The 22,464-nt window shown below is 36.3% G+C and overlaps 1 protein-coding gene across 1 annotated transcript in view; it reads right to left on the bottom strand.

The window, feature by feature from the left end:
* The window catches only part of SEMA3E (semaphorin 3E), a 243,267-nt gene that overhangs the window by 66,657 nt on the left and 154,146 nt on the right, over positions 1-22,464 (bottom strand). The window contains exons 3-4 of the mRNA XM_058725250.1: positions 20,172-20,231; positions 17,405-17,524 (exon numbers count right to left, since the gene is read on the bottom strand). Coding sequence (XP_058581233.1) covers positions 17,405-17,524; positions 20,172-20,231 — 180 coding nt within the window. The remainder of the gene's footprint in view (positions 1-17,404; positions 17,525-20,171; positions 20,232-22,464) is intronic.

The following is a 22,464-nucleotide window of genomic DNA, read 5'->3' as shown; positions in this document are numbered from 1 at the left end:
ACCAGAAGAAAGAGGACAGCCTCCGCCTTCTGGAATGTCTCTCAGTGCCATCTACTGACAATGTTTAGTAACTGCCAGCTTAAAGAAAACTAATTAGGGACTAATTACACCAGCATACTCCCTTCTCCTTTTTAATACAATACACCCTGATCATGGGTGTGATATCACATCACCTTTGCTATATTCGATTGGGTAGAAGCAAGTTACAAGTCCCCCTCACTCAAGAGGAGGGGATTAGACAAGGCATGACTCCCTAGGCTTATCTTAGAATTTGACCTACCATAAGCTGCATTATTCATAGTCACCCAAAACTGGAAATGACCTCATTGCCGCTCACTATGTAAATGGATAAACAAACCATGATACATCCATGCTATGGAATATGCCTCAGTAATGTAAAGGAACAAATTACTGATATACACACTACTGGATACAATCTCAAATGCTTTATGCTAAGTGACAGAAGCCAATCCCAAAGTCTGACTACTGTATGATTCCACTTAAATCACATTCTCAAAATTACCAAACTATTGGGACAGATTACAGGTCAGTGGCTGCCAAGGGCTCAAGAGGGACCAAAGAGTTCACCTCCAATCCTGTCAGTGGGGGTGATTTCTAGAATCTATGCATGTGTTCAAAATTCGTAAGACAAATTTAGAATAGATTTGTCAAACAAAAGTGTGATTATACTGGATATAAAATTGATTCTTAATAATACTTTAAAAGAAACAAAGAAAAAAAGCACGTATATTTTGTTGTTTGCACCAGAAAGAAGAGTTCTTGTTCCATGTTTTTAGTGAACGGTTTCAATGACTACTGCCAGGATTATGTTGGACCCTAAAGGAATAGAGATAGAAATGACAGTCTCTTCCCTAGACACACTCTGGCATTCATAGAGAAATCATAATTTATAATTAGGTTTGTCTTAAGTACAATGGAAATCCAAAGCAAAAGTAATTAACTTCACCAGGTGGAGGTCGAGATAAATATCACGGAGAAGGTGATGTATAAACTTAGACTTGAAAGAGGATTTAGGATTTTCAAAGGAGAGAAAAAAGATAAAAGTTGTTCAAGTAAAGAGATCAGCATGAACAAAGCCAGGAGCCAAGGGACTGAATGCACATGATGTTGTGATTGCCTCCTTGGTCTTTTAGGATAAGGTGAGTCTTAAAGGTGGTGTAGGATCCACCTCCTCCCTCATCAGGGAGATTCTCCATTCTTTTCAAACTGAATTTTCAGAGTTTTAGTATTAAAACAACTCTTTCCTTGCAATGTCTCTAGGACATTATTTCATGGGCATCTAGCAGGCATAGGAAATGCAGATTTAGAGTTCTGGACAGAGGTCAAGCTTGGGAAGTAATAATGAGAGCCAACAATAGATAATATAGCCATGTGAATTCATCAGGATGTCAAGGACAGCCTGAAATATAGAAAAACACATACCAAGGACAGAGCTCCTACAGTCACCCGCATTTAAAGGACTAGGAAGCTAGAATATCCAGAATTTCACAACTATGAAAAAAAAAAATTATGGTCCTCAAAACTACAAGAGGAAAGCTTTTATACAAAAATTACAAATGTTCTAGAATGCAATAGAGAAGAAGCATAAAACAAGGTATTAAAGAGATACTTATTTGACATCCAGAAGGTCATAAGTAACAGTAACAGAATCAGTTTTTAAAAAGTGATAAATGTAGCCTGGATTGAAGAACCAATGGAATTTGAGAAAGTAGAGATGGTAAATCCAGACTATAGGCAGTTTTTTTTCCCCACATATGATCTCAGAAAATCCATACAATCTGTCAAGCAAGGTATTACAAAAGAGACTTATATTTACAGGTAAAGAAACCAAAGTTCAAACATGTTAAGTAGTGACCCAAAGTCATACAGGTAGTGAGGTGCAGAACCTAAATTTGAAATTTCATCTGTCTAGTCCAAAGTCAATATTCTTCTCGTGCTATCATTTTACCTCCATCTCACCTCCAGAACTGTAGAGACTGGTCAATGCCAAGACAGTTAATTAAGGACTAACAATGACTGACTAGATGTACATGGGCTCATCTAAATAACAATGGTGATAACCAACATCCTTCAATTGTCTCTAATGATATTCAGAAGTTTCGGAGTCCCACTGGAGAAAACAAAAGGTTCAAAAGAACCAGGATTAATAAAGAACAAAGAAACAAAGAACAAAGTCATTTGTGGTCGTGTTTTGTCAATGTCACTTCGGTGAGGTCTACAGTGTTATCAAGAAGGTAGTAAAACCTGGAGATAAAGGATGAGAGAAAATGGAAAATGTCTACAGAAAGCAGATGATACAAGTCAAGAGTGTGGGAGAGCAGTGAGGAGCAAATTCACACAGACGATGCCTGCTCACATACAATCATTACTACCATCACTGAACTCTTTATATGACACTTCATAGTTCACAAAATGCCTTCATGCAGTATGTCATGAAGGGAAGCAGCACAGCATAATGGCAAAAACTTGATCTTAGACCATGAAACCCAAGTTTGGCCACTTAACTGTGCCGTGTTAAGAAGCAACTTTACCCTCTTTTTACTTTCCTCATTTGTTATTTGAGAGCAATAACTCCACCATTGTGAGAAGTTATGAGTATCAAAGCAAATGAACTAAAACATCTGTCACAAGCATGTAATCAATACATGATGATTACATTTATTAAGATTCTTAGTGGGATAATTTGATTCTCACAATAAGACTGTGAGCTGCACAGTGTTATTTCACTGATATGCAAATTTTAGATAACAAGATACCTTCTTATCTCATCTTACAAATGAGAAAACGAGGAATTAGAGAAGAAAGCAAACTTCCTTGAGGATGTGGTATTAGGCTGAAACTGTACCTTGTTAGTGTTGCTCCAAAATTTAATTCAGGAAATAAAAGTGAATCTACGTGTTGATCAATCAATCTACAGAGATGACCATAATCTGACAAATGTTTCAGGCATGAGAATATTGATGGACACATAAAAGCATATTTAACATTTTAATATTGGTTGAGTCTGTTACTTTTTTCTTCATTCTCTTGTTGGAAAATGATGGTGGTAAGCAACACATCAAGAATCCTGTATTCCTACTGAACTCCACTTTTTCTTACCTTTCTCTGTCTAGCTGTTTCATCTATACCAACAAGTCTTCAAGAAAATATATCCACAACATTAAAGAATTTTGAAAGTTAACACAATAAGGGGTGCCTGGGTAGCTCTCGGTTAAATGTCTGACTCTTGATTTCGTCTCAGGTCATGATCTCACAGTTTGTGGGCTTGAGCCCTGCATCGGACTCTGTGCTGACAGTGCAGAACCTGCTCAGGATTCTCTCTCTCCCTCTTTCTCTGCCCCTCCTCTGCTCATGCATGTGCATTTTCACTCCCTCTCTTTCTCTCTCTCTCTCTCTCTCTCCCTCTCTCTCAAAAATAAAGATGAAAAAAAGTTAACACAATAAATGAGTAAAATTAGAGTTTACTTACTTTAAATGTATCTCCCTTTGAGAAGTAAAACCTGACAAAATTCAGTTTGCCAGACTGGAATAAGCAAGTCATTTTAATTAAGCCAATATTTTAATGAGACTACCAAATTTAACTCTATGTACATCTGTTCTATATCATGTTCATGAATTAGCAATATAGCAAGTTACTGAATTTGTAACTAATTTAACTTGACTACACTAATAAAATTCAAGTTGGTTGTAAGGAGCCAACATATCACTTAATCACCTAATGTTACTCAAACGTCTTAGTGAAAAATTCTTGAAAACAAGAAAAACCCACCACGTTAGCATGTTTTCCTCCTTACAGTTACTAAATTTTGACGAATATCAAATGTATCTTTAGAGCGAGATTATTTTATTAATATCCTAAGGTATACATTTTCAAAATTTCTTCAGATACTTTTAGGAGAATATTTAAAAACTGAATCCATTTCACATCACTGCCAACCTAGAGCTACTACAAAACATCTACCATTATTCAGTAGTCCACACAGAAGCATGGAAAGAGATCATCTGTCACAGTATGAGAAATGTGAAAAGTGATAAACTATGATAACATTGAGTTTTTGGCATGAGGTACAAAAGTCCACATCTAGAAAGTCTCTTTTTCTGTGTAAAAGACTTAGATTGTGGACACGGTTCATTATGTTGTTAATGTCCCCTATATAAATAATCATGTCATAATTATATCTCAAAGCTCAAATATGGAAAATGCGATATAAAGTAGCTACTTTTTGTTGAGTACTTACTTCACTATTGGCTGTATTTTTTATTTATATGTGACTTTTATTATAATTTTATACTTAAAATGTTTTTATGTTTAATTTTTAATGTATTTATTTAATTCTCACTACTGACGCTGAAGACAGTATAACTGATAAGCCTGTAAAGTATCTAGTTAAGTTACAGGGAAAAAATGAGAACTCAGGTATTCTTGAATCCAAAGCTCATGCCATTAATCTCTAGACTGTTCCTTGTCATGAGAACTATGTAACTCTTTTTTCAAAGACTTGTCTTGATTGAAAAAAAAGTCAATATCATAATAAGGAAACAGAAGTTTTACCTCCCTCTCTGTTCCTTCTTTCTCATCTCTTTATATATAATCTAACTGTTATCTTTCACCAATATCCCCCAATTTTGTTTCTAACCCTTATTTTAAACTTTCTATCAGTTTTGAAAAGCAAAGGAGTTATACTAGAAATCATCTATCAACAGTAGATAATTATTTTCCCCAAAACTGACCGGGATGCTTGATATTTGCTCCCTCATAAAACCCCCCAACAAACCTACGTGGCAAATGTCAAACACATCTTCAATGGACAACCAGAAACTTCAAGAGTGACTCAAAAATTCTAAGCCTCAATAAAAAGAAAAATGCTCAACTTTATTAGTCATCAGGAAAACAAAAACTGAAACCACTATGTGATACCACTACATACCCGCCAAAATGGCTACAAAAGAGACATACAAAGCTCAGTACTGTCCATGGAGTGTGGAGTAATTGAAACACTCTCATTGCTGGAGGGCATTCCACTACAATGACTGGAAACCAGTTTGGTAGTATTTCCTCAAGTGAGGCAAATGCATCCTCCACAATACATGAATTCCACTCTCAGAAAATACTAAGCAAAAACATATGCATATGTTTACCAAAAGGCATGCACAAGACTGTTCAGAGCAGCACAATAACAGCACAAAGCTATAAACAACTCAAACAGTCATTAAAAAAGAGAATGGGTAGGGGCGCCTGGGTGGCTCAGTCGGTTGAGCGTCCGACTTTGGCTCAGGTCATGATCTCACGGTTCGTGAGTTCGAGCCCCGCGTCGGGCTCTGGGCTGATGGCTCAGAGCCCGGAGCCTGCTTCCGATCCTGTGTCTCCCTCTCTCTCTGCCCCTCCCCCATTCATGCTCTGTCTCTCTGTCTCAAAAATAAACATTAAAAAAATAAAATAAAAAAATAAAAAATAAAAGGAGAATGGGTAAATAAATGGAGGTAAATGGAGGTATATCTATACAAAGAAATACTACCCAGCCATGAGAACACATGAACTACAACTACACGTGACACAGATTATCTTACAGCTTTTTAAGCGGAAAAAAAAAAAAAAAAATCTGGACACAACAAATACATGCTATGTGATTCTATCTACATAAAATTCTAAAATCGCCAACACTAATCTCTGGTGACAGAAGTCAGAACAGTGGTTATTTGCAGGGAATATATATTCACTGGAAAAGTACACAGCAGAGATTTTGGGGAGCTGGTGATGTTTTATTTCTTGACCTGGATACTGGTTAGGCAGATGGGTTCAATTTGTAAAAACAAATCATGGGTACATTTTGTTTTTCGATCTATACACTTTTCTGTATGCGTTTTATAAGTTAACAAAAAAAAGTATACCTAAAGAATGTCTCTGCTGTGTATATCACGCTGGCTAATTTATATTCTTGGGACCAGAAAAGTAAAAACATATACCTGTTATTATCATTTCATCATCAAACCTTTTCAAGAGTGGACAAAATCTACATAATTAAAAGAAAAACAATGTGTTGGGGAGGGTACTCAAAATTCTAACTTATAAAAACTTCCACTAATTTCTCAAATTGGACTTCATAGTACCTTAAACAAAGTTTTACATCAAAGTAGAAATGTAACAAAACCCATTCATTCATTAATTCACACTCATTCATTCACTCCAAAGTTATTTCAGTGACTACTAGATTCGAGCACTTGAGGATCTGGGGGAAATTCATAATTATTCTGGTGCTTGGGGAACAAAGGCAAATGCCTGTCAGCACCAGGTGGAGATGACAAACCAGAAAAGAGCCTGGGTGTAAGTGAGAGGGATGGGGACCGTGCAACACTGTTAATAACATGCCCCTATGTAAAGAGTCCAGCAGCAACTACTCAGCACCAACAGATTCTTTTCATGTCACTTCAATGGAAATCACAATGTACAATGTGAAACCAACCAGTTTTCAAATGTAGGCTCTTGAAAAGAGAACAAACAAGAAACACTGTGACAAACAAAGCACATCTGTGAGCCCAATCCAGCATATGGCTGCCAGTTTGTAACATCTGATTAAACTCCAGAGACATGAATGCTTAACTGGTCGACAGCCATGAGGGGCTCATTTGCACGTTAGGTGCCCAACCCCTCAAGCATCATGCTCATTCTCTGCTTCACTGCAGGCTTAGGATTGACAGTTTAAAAATAAAATGCTTCATTACATACATTATGATTCGTTCTCACAATGAAATACTATGCAGCCATTTAAATGAATGAGACAGAATTACTGTGTCCTAACATATAATGCATTTCCATGAAATATTTTTGAGTTAAAACCAATGAAATCAGGACTTCAAGTGGAGTTTCACATTTTTTTATTTTTATACAGACACGCACCCATGTTTAGAAAACTAAACATCAAACTCTAATCAGAGGAGTGCCACGGAAGAGGTGGGCAGAAGTTTGGGTGGCAACAATTTCACTTTTTATTTTATTTTCATTTCACTTTTTATTATTTCATATTATCTTTTGACTTCTTCCATGTATTCATATGTTTTAGGTGGACAAAAGCCCTAGAGCAGAACTCCCAGTTCCCCGTGGATATGGCCTGCTACTTCTTTCATTAGTTCCAGTTCAGAACCAGTATCAGCCCCGCCTGATCCGGCCTCCAGGGGAAGTTGCTCTGCAACACGGCATCACCCAGCTTTTCTCGGTACCTTCCTCCTGCTCACAATACACAGAGCTGGAGAGAGGGGCTTCTTGTTAACTGCCTCACACTCAGCACGCAAAAGGGAGTCGTTAAGTCAAGTGTGTCAAACGGTTTCTATACGAAACCAAGAGGTTTCATATAGTCATTCTCAGACAAAGAATCCTGTCTTCCTGCTCACCAGATCACGTAACCAGCTTTCACTGTTGAAAGTGACAGAAGAGAGGACCTGAAGGAAGAATTCCTCTGTGGAGACATTTTAAAATAACCTTAGGGGTTTTAAAAATCACAAAAATAATAGACTGTGAGCTCCTGATTGAAAGCACCATACTCCCTTTTGATTTCCAGCAAAGAAGGCAGAAGAAACAATGCAGACAATGACTAAGGACCCAGTTGACAAACCATATAATTTCTTTTAAAATACTGGTTCTATTTAAATCTTCTAATGCTAATTTCTAAATCATAAGTCTTGATACAATGTAATATAAAATGTACAAGAGCCTTGTTTACCTATTCACAACATTTTTGTCTTCTTTTTTAAAAGAACTATCAACATATTCTCTTTGGTTGCTACTGTGTTAGTATAAATAACTTCTCCTTCCACATTTAATTTTCAGTATCCATTTTCATACATATTTCCATTCTCCTTGCTTAAAAATAAAAAAAAAAAAAGTACCATTGTAAGGTAATGTCTATTTTCATTGCCCATAATTTCAATGACATTTTCAGTCAAAAATACATAAACAACACCTGGTCTACAGAATGAAAAATATATAGAGTGAGGCCAAAACGAAACCTAAACCTGATTTCATAGGGTGATACGTATTACCTTTTAATCACTTATTTTAAAGGAGGATATAAAAAATTGCCATGATTTTTAAATCAGTAAGACATTTCTATACCCTTTCACATAAATGGATCAGGAAATTACAACCAAGGTTGCCCTATAAAACATGTGACCAATAAGATGGACATTTGTGTTAACTAAAGGCTAGTTTAATTTATTAAAATTATCTGAAAGTATGCATGTTCCCAAATACTTGATGCAACTCTTCATATATCTATTCAATTCAAATGGGTAATGCACACCCTTGACTGTTACAAAATTATTTTAAAATTATTACCCTTACATTTTTTCACCTACTGTTATGATCATTGCAGTTAAACAAGTGGAAATAAACAGAGGCCTAACAGAAGCCCAGTGAAAGAACAAATTTAAAAATCTTTGTAATATTGTGGGTTTAGAAGCTGGGTGTGGCAAGAATGGGTATTAAACAAAATAATTTGTGAAATAAAAATATACAGATCTCTTTGTGAAAAGCACAAGGAACATTAAATGCATGGATATACTGATCACAGCTGTGTAAAACAAAACACTAATATTAGTTACACAACTCTAATGGGTAACATTTTTAAGCCACAAGAAGCTGTTACTGGTTTTGTTGGCTATCCAATGGAATTTTACTCTGTATTTTAAACAGGAAAATTGAACTGACCAAGAAACCAATATTAATTAAGTACCTGTTAAAAACCATACTTCATTAAAAAATCCACATATTCGGGGCGCCTGGGTGGCGCAGTCGGTTAAGCGTCCGACTTCAGCCAGGTCACGATCTCATGGTCCGTGAGTTCGAGCCCCGCGTCAGGCTCTGGGCTGATGGCTCGGAGCCTGGAGCCTGTTTCCGATTCTGTGTCTCCCTCTCTCTCTGTCCCTCCCCCGTTCATGCTCTGTCTCTCTCTGTCCCAAAAATAAATAAACGTTGAAAAAAAGAAAAAAAAAATCCACATATTCATAACATGTATTTTGATCTCTTTTGAATATTTAAAAATTATTGCTTGAAATGGTATTTTTAGTATTTACTGAAAATAAAGAGTTCAAACTCTAAAGGGCCAATATGTAAAACATATGGCTCCAAAAGGCAAGAGTCCTGTTGTGTCTAAATTGTAACCTCTTACTGGCATATTATAAAATGTTTAACTACAGAATTAAAAATTTCCAGTCTATGAAATATAAACATGGGCTAATTGTTAGGATCATTACTTGAATACAGTTTCTAACACACTTTCAAAGAGATTTATACTAGATCGAAGGATATGTGTAACTCTTACGATTTTGAAGCTGATAATATCCCAACTTAAATAGCTGAGCTGCATTAGAGGAAATGTGTCAAAACCATACACTGAAAATCAAAAAGTGCATTATTGATTGTATTTGGAGCCAAGCATAGTTGCATGACTAATTTAGTCTGCATACTTAAAAAGTGATATAAATAGGCTTAAAATAAAAATACACTGAGAAAATATACCCTACATTAATGAAATATGACAGCAATGTATATTCAAATGTTCATGCCCGCAAGAATAAACCTATTTTCTCATGTTTGGGAAGACAAATTTTGGAGATGGCCCACATATTCATCCCTGAATCCTATGGTTCTGGCAAAAAGGAATGCAGACTTCTTTTAAGAGGAGAGCCACAAAGTTTAGAAACAAATGACTTCATTTCTCACCCTTTATCCTATGCCTTTGCTTTGTTTCCCCCCAGAAAGAGCCTGTGAAAACATCTGTGCTAATACAACCTTTCTTTAATATGTAAGACATGGTAGGCAGAGTGTCACGGGCACCCAAGATTCTGAGCCGCACACAAAGATGTCCGGGGTAATCCCGCTCCTTCAGTGTGGCCAGAAAGCACAAATATAGTGGCAACCACTCTCTACTCTATAGCACTTTCTATGGTTATGGATGGTACAGCAATTCTCATGACTAGATTATCTTGTATCACTCCCTCTTGGTAAACTAAACAGGAATATTCTCCTGCTGGCCTTGAAGAAGTATGCTGCCATGTGTGATAGGGCCGCGTGGCAAGGAACTGCAGGTAGAATACTGTGAGTTGAGAGCTGCCCCTGGGGGACAGACGCCAAGAAAATGGACACTTGAGTCCCACAGCTCAGCAAGAACTAAATTCTGTCAACAATCACAAGAACCTAGAATATGACCTTGCACTCCAGAAAGATACATGAAGTCTTGAAGACACCTCCAGCAGTGAGGCCAGCTGAGTAGCACCCTGAACTCCTATCCCACAGAAAATGTGAGATAATAAATGTATGTTATTTTAAGCTGCCCAATTTTTGATTTTTTTTTTTTTTGCATCATAGAAAACTAATACAAATAGTAACATGCTAATGTGATTTGCTAAAGTCTTTGTGTTCTAAGAGAAACTTAGGTTGTGCAGTAACAAAAGCACTTTTAATTTTGCGGCAGTTCAAGGCCTTTTCCAGTTCTCTAGAAATACATGTTTTATACCTGAACTGCTGGGTTTCTTTTTATCTGAACCTCTACATTTCAACACCTAACTTCCATTTTCTTTGGAAGGTGTGTAAAATTAGAAGTAAACACAAATGCATAGTATTTCATGTAGTACTCTATATTTGTAGAGCAGTGTGCTATTTAAAAGGTCCTGTGAGTTTCTGCAAGGATACCAGCAGAGGCATATATTCTATCCTCTATAAATTCTCCCAGAAAAAACAGATGGATCAACTAGGGATGCAAAACCAAAAGCTCATTGACAACACTTAGAGCAAAACTGGCTGTTGAGACATCTCCATGAGTAACCAAGTACAAGCTGGTGTGGATGAAACATCATGAGCTATAAACCTCACAGGGTATTCATATATTTCAGGAAGAAGCAGACAGAAGCAACCAGCTTTTGATACACCACAGAAAAAAAGAACTCTCCAATTTCCAAGGGCTCACAGGGAGTGTAGCATTGCTTTAGAACATCAGTTGAACCTGGTGGGAATTTTTGTGGATTTGATCTCTGAGTGACTGCAAGAAGTCTGTGGGAAAGATGAAGCTCTGTGAACCCTCAGAATTCACCAGCGCACCCCCCTTCCAAGAAGAAACTGCTGAAGTAGAGTATCATTTGCCCAAGAAAAAGATAAAGAAGGCCAAAGAAAAAGCAATATCCTGATAAAAGATGAAAAGATGATAGCCAGGAGAAGATGCGTATACATACCTCTCCATACTTTTTTCTTTAACACTTCAATGAACAAAACAGAATGGTGAGTTCTAGAACGTGAAGGTACTAGACATCTATTCTGACCCACACTTCCCTTTTAAAAGCTTAGGAAGACTAATTCTATATAAAAATGAGCAACAGAGAAAGATCCAGCTAAATCTAGTACAATGTTCTTATAAGAAACAAGAATAAGGAACAGAATAATATTTACCACAAACCATTAAGGTCTGTCAAAAAAAAAAAAAAGTGCACAAAACAGATAAGAACCCAACCATAACTTAGTATTTCAATGGAATTTAGAATTAAGAAGAAGAAATAAACATAAATCATCAATAGAAATTAGAAAAACTAAAAAATGAGGTGACAGTATTAAGGGTTTTGAAATAAAAAAAAAACAAACAATTTTAAGAATGAATACTAAACTAGAAGGAGCATACGAGCAAAAAATATCCCGAAAGTTTATGATATATGAGGGGGGAAAAAGGTGAAAATAAAAACAAAAAAATAAATCACTGAATCTAGGAAAATGATCTAGCCATTCATTTATATCCTGTATACTCCTTGTATTTTTATTACACTTCAGTAAAAAAAAAAAAAAGAAAAAGAAAATAGAGCACTGTGAAAAAGATAAAAGTGCTTCAAGAGAAAGTTGGCCTTAATCTTTAATGCCAGAAGACTATGATCTGCATCCACATTTTAACGGAACTCCTCTCATAAAAGCCTCCAAAGACTTTCTAGGTCCAATGACAGTTTGACTCTTCAAAACTTTTAACCTCGACGATCACTCCTTTATTTCTGCGCTGTCTCATTCTCTGATTTCCCTTCTAAACTTTTTGGTCACTCATTTTTAATCTCTTTGTGGGTTTTTCTTCCTCCACAAGCCTTTCAAGAATTGGTATTTCCAGGCTCCATATTTGGCTATTTTCCCCTTTTACTCAAATTCTCTTCCTAGGCAATGATATCATGCCTAAAGATCTCAGCTTTCACACACACACACATACACACACGCACACATCCACACACATGCTACTGATTCTCAAATCCGTATTTCTACCTTAGGTCTCTCTCTCCTGATATCCGTTTAAATCAAACTGCTGATGAGATCTATTAAATAGCTCACTGTTCCCCTCAGAAAACTTACTTCCCACCTGGCTCACCTTATCTGCAAGAAGTGGCCATTTCCTCTTACTGGATAACTGCTTTTTCTCTATCTGCTATCCTAAGAAAAAACTTCTTTCAACACTCCTATACTTCTTGTAGCTTTCCCTTATTTTTTTTTTTTCATTAAGGAAATATAAGGAATCTACTTCTGGATTAAATAGGCAATATTACTATCTTTACTTTGTCACTATTCAGTCACTTCTTAATCTCCTACATTCTAATTATTCATCCCTTTAGCAAACTGCCCTCTCTGTAGAATTGATGATGCTATCATTTTATAATAATTTTTATTATATTTATAATATACATAAATATATATTATTTTACTTATAATTAAATAAATTATATTATGTTTATTATATTATGTATAATATAATTGAATTATATTATGTATAATATAATAGAATTATATTATGTATAATATAATTCTATTATATATAATATAATTCTATTATATTGTGTATAATATAATTTTATATTATAAATAAATTATTTACAATAATTTTCCCTTTCAAGTGTGATTATAAATTCTTTACTACCTGATTTGCCTTATACTACTCTGCTCAGTCTCTGTTTACACTGATACTCCCTAGACATTCACTGTCACCTATATCATAGAATTTTCCAAGTACTTGGATAAAGTAAGAGGGAGAGAAGGCGTAAGATGGAGGGGTGGATGGAGGGAGGGAGGAAGAGAAGGAGAAAGAGAGAGGAGACACATTATGGAACAATTAACTACCTAGGCTTCAATAATTCAACTTATTCTGGTAACACCCTCTCCTAGTACACAAATCAATGTTTCAAATATCTATACACAGAAATGAAAAAGTTACAACTGAGAAATACTGAGCATTTTTAAATGTTTTCACAAAACCTACTCTGCTTTCTTAGCTCCCTCTTGTTTTTTTTCTGAATCATCAAGAAATAAATTTGGAATGTTTTTTTAATTCCCTTTAATCAGCAACATCCAATAAAATGTTGTTATATAACCTCTTGACCACTAAACAGCTTCTCACATTGGTTCCACACTTCCTTTCCTTTGCTATTGTGACCATACTGTTAAATATCTTCATGATCTTACAGACTCTTGTAATAGCCTTCAATGTCTGTCTTTCATCTCTCTCTGCTTGAATCAATTCTAAATATTACTAATGTCATGTCATTCAATCTGCTCAATTCCTTTATGTTCTCTATGCTGTCTTTAGAAGTAACAACAAAATGCCACTGCCTGGCATTAAAATCCTGTGCCAATTTGCTCCCAGTGTTATCTCCTGACATTCCACAACCTATTCTACTAATGTCTGCAAACCTATCTCATATGTGTGGGCCTCTTTGTTTTTTAAACAAAGTATTTTCCGGAGTGCCTGGGTGGCTCAGTCAGTTGGGCAGCCGACTTTGGCTCAGGCCATGATCTCACGGTCCATTACTCTGTGAGTTCGAGCCCTGCTTCGGGCTCTGTGCTGACAGCTCAGAGCCGGGAGCCTGCCTTGAATTCTGTGTCTCCCTCTCCCTCTGCACCTCCTCCACTTGCACTCTGTCTCTCTCTCTCTCAAAAATAAACATTAAAAAAAAAAAATAAAGTATTTTCCTTGCCTATAATAATTTGTAATTTCTCATTCTTTCATATAAAATGTTATCAAGCCTCCAAATGGAGTTTGGGGAATCAATCTCTCACTATTCTTATTATCATATCCCACAAGCTCCTTTTATGCAATGTACAGAATTTTTCAAAATGTGTTTCCAATCATATTGTTACTTAGAAAATTACACAAGAAAAAATGTTCAATACCATGTCTATGTAGGTGACTTATAATAGAGATCCATCTCTGCTAATGACAATCCGCTAGTCTGGACTCTCACACGGATAATAATGACAAACTAGTCATTTTTTTTTTAAATGATCTTAAGAAAACAGAGATAGTTAAGAGCAAAGACAAGAAAGTTTTTCACTCAAGGAAATCCCCTAATCTATGTGGTGAGGAATGGCTAGAACTCAAGCAGAAAGCTCCAGACTTAATAGCCTGGAGAGAAAAAAAAAAAAAAAAAAAAAAAGAAATTGAAAGTACCAGGTCAGCTGAAATGCAAGAGGAGATATCCAAAAACTGAGGGAGGAGGCGCCCTGAAATCCATGTCTACATTCTTTCCCAAATTCTTGGCGGACACCTGACTGCACGTGCAAGCAGAGCATAAAAAGCACCGTCTGGAAAGTTGAAAGAGAGTTTTGGCTGCCATCCATCACAAGAGATTTGTGAGTTTGAGTCCAGACAAGTAGGCTGCCTACTAGAATAAAAATCAACTCTCTTTAAAAGATAATCAAACCCACAATCTTGAAAACATACGATGTATAATGTCTGGTACACAACAAAAATTACTAGACATGCAGAGAAACAAGAAAATATGATCTACAGGTAAGAGAAAAAAATCAATCAATGCAAACTTACCTTAAGTTGACCCAGATGTTAAAATTAGCACAGAGGGATTTTAAAACAGCTGTTAAAAAGATGTTCAAGAGCTTAAAGAAAAAGATAGTCATGATGAATAAAAATATGGGGAAATACTCATTAAAGAAATGAAATATAAACAAAATGAAAGTTTTAGAACTGCAAAGTACAATATCTGTATTGACCATTAACGGGGTTAGCTTAACAGCCCACTGGAGATGTCAGGAGAAAGGATTAGCAAACTTGAAAATAAGTCAAGAGAATGTATCCAATTTGCAAAGCAGAGAAAACAAAACCAATAAAAATGAGTAGAATCCCAGTCATTTGTGGCACAATGCCCCCCCGCCCCCCACGAAACCCTGAAGAAGAGGAGGGCATAAAGCAGTAACATTATTTGGAATTACGAGGGTCAAAAATGTGTGAAATTAGATGCAAAACATAAGCTTTTGTGTTAAAAAAATGTCAGTATTTCAAGAAATGTAAATACCAATCTCCCACCTCCACCACACACAAATAGGCACACTATGGAGAAACTGGTGAAAACCAAACAGGAAGAGAAAATCCTCAAATACAAAGCAACTGCAAACAGGGTAGTATCAGTATGAATGAAACCGGAATTTACATCAGAAAAAGATCAGAAAACATTTGAAGCATTTTGAAATGCTAAAAAAACAAACAAAACAAAACAAAACAAAACAAACCAACCCTGTGAACCCAAAATTCTATATCCAGGGAAAATTTCCTTCATAAATAAAAATGAAATCAAGGCATTTTCAGATAATGAAAACTGAGAGGATCTGTTGCCAATAGATCTGCACCACAAAATGTATATATTCTGGCTTTATATATATGCATACGTGACTGTCAGTATACTTTTTTTAATGTTTATTTATTTTTGAGGGAGGGAGAGAGAGACAGAGAGACAGCGAGAGAGCGAGAGAGAATAAGCAGGGGAGGGGCAGAAAGAGAGGGAGATAAAAGATCCAAAGCAAGCTCTACTCTGAAAGTCAGCGCTTAACATTGAGCCACCCAGGTGCCTCTGTCTGTATACTTCGTATACATGTAAATATTCTGACTCTGCACAGTGCAGATTTGCCTTATACATCTCCGTTTAAAGTTCTTCCAATAGATCAGCTGTCTTTTCTCTTTAATTCAGTGAATACACTTGATGTGTTTGTGTATGCTACTTAGCTTTAATTTACAAGGAGAGGTGGTTACCATTTAAAATAGACTAATCAAAAATCTCGCCTATAAGGACACTTACCAGCTGAAGTATCTCAAATCAGAGGCTCTCTCAAAAGGCAGCTAAAGTAAGCACTTCAGATATTGCTAATTATACGTGCACCTGAGTGTTAACTAGTATAAGGAATATCAGAAATAATTTTTCACTAGTGAAATGAATGTTATTCTTTATATGTGGTGACTGAAAATATTTTATCACTGAAAGGTCAGTGCAATGAAAGGTCACTGCAGCCCTTTCATAAATACAGTATGAGAATCAAGAGACTATAGACTATCTACATGTATGTTTTATCTGCATCCTGTCTTCATGTAGGATCTGCCTTCTGACCTAAAAAAAGGGAGCAGATTCTGACGTCAGAATAGCGTTTAATATATTTCAGAGTGAAAGTGTGACGTAAGGTGCTTGAAAATGTGCCTTATAAAATAAGTGAGAGTTCATCTGACTTGTCAAAACAGGTTATATGACTGATCTTCAAGCCAACTTGTTGGTCAGTATTATATGCGTGACAGAACTCATCTAAGATTTGTTTTCTTTCACCTAGTAGTGGGTCTGGGGCATACAGCTTTCACTCTTTAATACTTAGCTTCAGTTTGTAATCTCCCTTACCGCTCCCAACTCTCCCTCCCTCACTTCACCTGCCTAAAAATAAGAGTAATTACAAAATCAACGTCTTTGCATACCCTTTAGAAAATACTATATGTAGTAACTTTGTTTATATAAATTTATTTTTACATATATTCATGGTTGCATTCTAGTTTGGCAGTTTACATTAATAAAATTTACATAAGAACACAACAGAGAACACAGTTTCATATGAAATAATATTTTTAAGTGCACAATTAAGTAAATGAATTTGTTCAGGGAATGAATACATAAAGAATTTATTGATTCACTGATTTTATAGCTGATGAGGATTTTAAAGGTCCAGAGAGATCCTTTCTCTGACTTAAGAAAATTTTACCAGTACATCACAAATGCTTTTCTCTTTCACCAAAGAAAATACCACAAACTTTTTTTTTCTTTTATTTTTCATTCATTCATTCATTCATTCAATCATTTATTTTTGAGAACATGATCAGGGAAGAGGCAGAGAGAGAGAGAGAGAGAGAGAGAGAGACAATCCCAAGCAGGGTTCTATGCTCTCAGGGTGGAGCCTGACGCAGGGCTTTCTCAGGAACCATTAGATCATGACCTGAGCCAAACCCACTCGGGTGCTTGGCTGACTAAGCCACCCAGGCACCCCATCCACTACTTTTCTTTTAAAATAAAGTTCTTTTAAGCATGACTTTTATTGATATGAGTGAACTTATCTTACCTCTAAATGGTATCCAACCCTGATGAAGGCACAAAGTGGGTCAAAAGCTCCAGTACCACAGGTCAGAAGATGTGTCCTATTATAGTGATGCAAAACTCGAACGTAATTTGCACATTCACTCTATAGCAGGGGGAAAAAAAAAAAAGGAAGATACTGGTTAATATAAAAAAAAAAAGTTTAGCCCTTTTTAATTTTTGTATTTCCTAAAGTACAAATCTCATGTTTAAGTCTCCCATGGCTAGTGGGGGCATGTGGGACAGATGACAGAGGGCAAGGAACAGTGGAAGAACAGACTGAGGTGACCAAAGCACACTGTAGTTAGACCCGCTGTGTGAATTACACTTATAATGGGATTCTGTCACTTTTCAGGTATTCTAGAAATGTATTCAATATAAAGATTTGCATGGCACTATGTTCCACTAGGTAATTAAGTTATTCCCAATGCTGTTATTTTTTTTAAAGTACATGTAAACAGTGAGTAAGTACAAAGTCAGAAAACCAACAATTAGAGAAAGCTTCATTACTCTCAAGGAAACATATACAGACTTTAAGGCATTACTGAGTTTTTTAATGGTTAGGGAAAATAAGTCATATATTCATATTCATACATTCACATACAGCACTTTCATAGAGAACTTTCAAAGAAATATATAGAAAGCTAACCAAGAGAAATACTTATTTTATACCTATTACTTTAAGACTGCTGTCCAGGAATCAGCAAAATTTTTTTTATAATGGACCAGGGAATAAATATATTTAGTTGAATGGTCTCTGTTCCAACTACTTACCTCTGTAGATAAGGCATGAAAGCATCCAGAGATAATACAAAAATGATTGTGTGCAACTGGCTTCCAATGAAACATTATTTACAAAACTAGAAACTTTTATTTACAAAAAAACTTACAAAAATAAAAAACTTTAAAACTTTATTTACAAATATATTTGGCCAAGAAGCTCTAGTTTGCCTATACTTGGATCCAAATCTAAGTTTTTTGAGGACAGAGTATTTATTTTACACACCTTTTATTCCCTGCTTAATCAAACACAGTACCAAATATATTGTATATACTTATGAAATTTTACTACATAAATCACTAGGTGAGTTTTATGACCAATAGGCTGAATGAAAAGAAGTCTAAAACTACTCAAACCAACTTGTCTAAGTTAATTACAGCAAACACCTTCTTGGTAAATTAGGTACTGCTATTTCATTCAAAAATGTTTTTAATGTTTATTTGTGTTTGAGAGAGAGAGAGAGAGCACGCGAGCAGGGGAGGGACAGAGAGAGAGAGAGAGAGAGAGCGCGCGCCACAGAATCGGAAGTAGTCTCCAGGCTCTGAGCTGGCAGCACAGAGCCCTACGTGGGGCTCGAACCCAAGAACCATGAGATCATGACCTGAGCCGAAGTTGGACACTCAACCAACTGAGCCACCCAGGCACCCTGGATACTGTTATTTCATTTAAAATAAGTTACAAAATACTATTTTAATGCTAAATACTACTCTAATATCAATACATGCAATAGTCAGGAAATGTAACATTTTATAAGGACAGTTTGTCCTTATAAAGTCTCTCATATAACAGTATCAAATGAAAAAGTCACCAGAACCATCTTACCATAAATGATTCATATTATGGCATTCCCTTGGTAAGAATGAGGAATGTACTACTACCCTGATTATCCACAGCATGTAGATATATTTTCTTCAATTTCCAACTCATAGCATTTTATTATGAGAGTGACCCATATCACTGGAAAAATCTAATCATTCAAACATGGAGAAAATATTCTATTCTATCACTAGAAGCACCTGCTTTTCATGTCATCAAACGCTGTCACACCTTAAATGAAACAAACATTTGGCTCTGCTGGGCTGACAATGACATAGCCTAAGAGTGTGTTCAATTAGTCTGCATCATGCTACGAACTAAGGCAGCAAGAATGTCTTGACTCACTCCTTGGCTGTGACCCAGTTGCTACAGAGACTCAGGAGTTGGTATAACGTGTGTTAGCCTTTTACATGTTTTTGTTTTTTTTTCCTCTCATTATAAAAAGAGGAAAAAAAAAAAAAAGGATAAGTTAACTTTCAAAAGGAGATGTGCATGCCTTCTTCCAAACACGTGTACTGTGTCATCAGCAGCTACTCCGGGCACAGGGAAGTCCCTTCGTACATGTTTTAGTGTGCTCAGAACTGGGTCGGGGCCACTGCTCCTGCACAAGCTCACACGCTGCAGGGAAGTTATGGAGAGATGGAATGTTAATTCTTCCAGTAAGAGAGACCCTAAGCACATGGTGGAAGAGGTAAAGCATGCATACTGCCTTTGCCTTCTCCTTTCTTTTCATTTTCTCTCCTTTTGTTTCTTTAGTAGGTTCTAATGGACTCATCAAAGCAAAATGAAATCTCACAAAGAATGTGCTTCGCTTTCCCTTGAATTAAAAATTGACCCGAAATTATTTTTTCTACAAATATGTAGGAAATAAGCATTAGTATAAGAAATTCATAAATCTGAGTGGATAAAAATATAATAAAACAAAAACCAAGACCCGCTTTACTCGCTTTACTCTAACCCTTCATTGAAATTAACTTGTAAATAACTATGTCTAAATGTATATGTATATATGGGTACATGTACATATATTTTTTTCTTCCTGAATCAACTGCATATATGCCTTTTGGGAGCAAATAAAAGGTTAGGGAGTCAGTCCCTTGTGACTGACCAGGGATATAATTGATGATGTGTTTAATTTACAATGAGTAATACTTACTGCGTCTTTTCCTTTCATTATGCATTCTTCTATTTTTAGTGCTGTGCTAGGCCAGTGTATCTGAAATAAAAGACAATGCACTATTATGCAAATGCATACAAAAATAAACCACACTGAAAAACCATTTCATTTTTTCTGGAATTCCAATATGTGTTCATTTTTTTCTATTTCCTCAGAAGATAAATTAAGACTTTATCTTCTTTACATCATTATTCGTATAATGAAGGCACTTTCATTTGAGCTTTTATTACAGGCTAAAACTTAGTTAAAAAAAAAAAAAAGTCTTTCTTAAGGCTCCTTCAAGTCTCAGCCTTTCAGAAGCCACTCACAATTCAAGCAGCCCTGCTCTGTACTTAACCTGCCCTGAATTCTGCAGTCCGGTCTCTCCCCTGAACCCGACTGTCTGCTCCTCCTGGTCAGGCACCACCTTGAGTTCCCTTTGCATTTTTACCACTAAGCCCAGAGCTTGGCGTATGGGGACTTGGTAGTGTTTGCTAAGTGATGGGATGAAAGGATGCATGACTCCTACATCCTGGATGGACACCCAGACTGCCTCCAAACCTCTAGCACAACAAACATGGCACATCTTTGTACATGTCCCTCTGAGATCTATAAAAGTGCATCATTGCTATCATATGGTACCAATGGAGCAGGATTGTATACATGACTCAGAAGTAGAAATACTGGGTCTTAGGCAAACACAAATTTAATCTGCTAACGTAGTGCCACACTGTTCTCTAGAATGGCAACATGTTCATACTCCACCAGCAATATCCCCGTATCCTCACTGACACCTGCATTACCAGCTTTCTAATTTTTGTACTAAACACCTCAAATTCAGTATTTAATTTAATCCTTACTACAACTTTATCAAAGATATGGTATTACTTCAGGACATCCTTCTTTAAAACAAATTTTTTTTTTATGTTTATTTACCTTTTGAGAGAGAGAGAGAGAGACACTGGGTGCAAGTCAAGGAGAGACAAAGAGGAAGGAGACACAGAATCCAAAACAGGCTCCAGGCTCTGAGCTGTCAGCACTGAGGCCTGATGATGGGCTCAAACATACAGACTGCGAGATCATGACCTGAGCCACAGTCAGAGGCTCAACTGACTGAACCACCCAGGTGCCCGAGGGACCTCCTTTTAAAAACAAAAAATGTGTGTTTCTCTGTCTAGCTCCACAACACATTAGATCTATGGTTTGGAACTCAAATGTGATCCATATAAGTGTAACAAGTGGTAAGTTTATCCCCACATCTGCTTGATCAATCACCCACCCCCTCCCAGACTGAAAAAGCTCAACTGAGCCCTTTTCTTGTGTCTCTCAGAATTCTGGGGAGCATCATCTCATGCTCATGTGTCATCTTCATGGTTTCTGCTGACCAAGTGATAGTAAATTCTGTTTTGGGAGATGCTGGCTCTCATGAGAATACTCTAATTTTTTCTTGATTGCCTTCAAAGGTTTTCTCCTTAGATCCACAAGTACTGGGGTACAGGACTGCTAAGAAGTTCTACTTTTTCTACTTCCATGGCACTTTGAGCTAGGCTACATCAGTATTTCTTTGGTTCTCTTCTGTTTTAGGCAATCACTTTCTGTTCCCAAGTTAACATGCTGGTGAAGGAATGGAAACTTTCCAGTAGAGTAGCCTGGGGCTCTTAAGGTATTAATATTTCTACACATAACTTTTTCCTCCTCAGGGTGCTCATGAGTCCCCAGAGGAAGGGTTCAGGGATATACTTCTACAACTCAGGGTCAATGTTTCCTGTCATTAGAGTATAGTTTAGGCCTGGGCCAGTCAGCCAGACTCTTTTCCTATCTATGGCAATTTGTCCCTGTAAGGTCCCTATTATCTCTCCCTGATTTCTCCCCTCCCTCCACCTACCACCATTCCATTCTGTGCTCTGCTAGCCTAAGAAAAAACTCTGGTTATCAAACTCAATATTCGATGTTGCTGATTGGAGGTATTTTTTTATTTAGTGAGCACACTGTTTAATTATTTTTTAATTAGTTGCCAACGTTTACAAATGAGAAGTTTTGCATAAAAATCAAAACTTTCTGATTTGCTTCAGATTTTTCTTTTACCTAATTGACCCCTGCAGTCATTTGAGTTTTTGAAAACTGATTTTCTATATACATACATGTGCGTGTGTGTATATGACTGATTACAAAACTTATTTTATATATATATATATATATATATGTATATATATATATATATATATATATATATTTGGATCCCAAATATGGTGAAGATTTAATTTTTTTTAAAGCTGTGTCCCATAAAAGTAAT

Source organism: Neofelis nebulosa, chromosome 4, assembly GCF_028018385.1.
Source record: "Neofelis nebulosa isolate mNeoNeb1 chromosome 4, mNeoNeb1.pri, whole genome shotgun sequence".
In the NCBI taxonomy this organism is placed as follows: Eukaryota; Metazoa; Chordata; class Mammalia; order Carnivora; family Felidae; genus Neofelis; species Neofelis nebulosa.
Note: the sequence above shows the minus strand (reverse complement) of the source record. Positions and strands in the feature narration are given on the sequence as shown.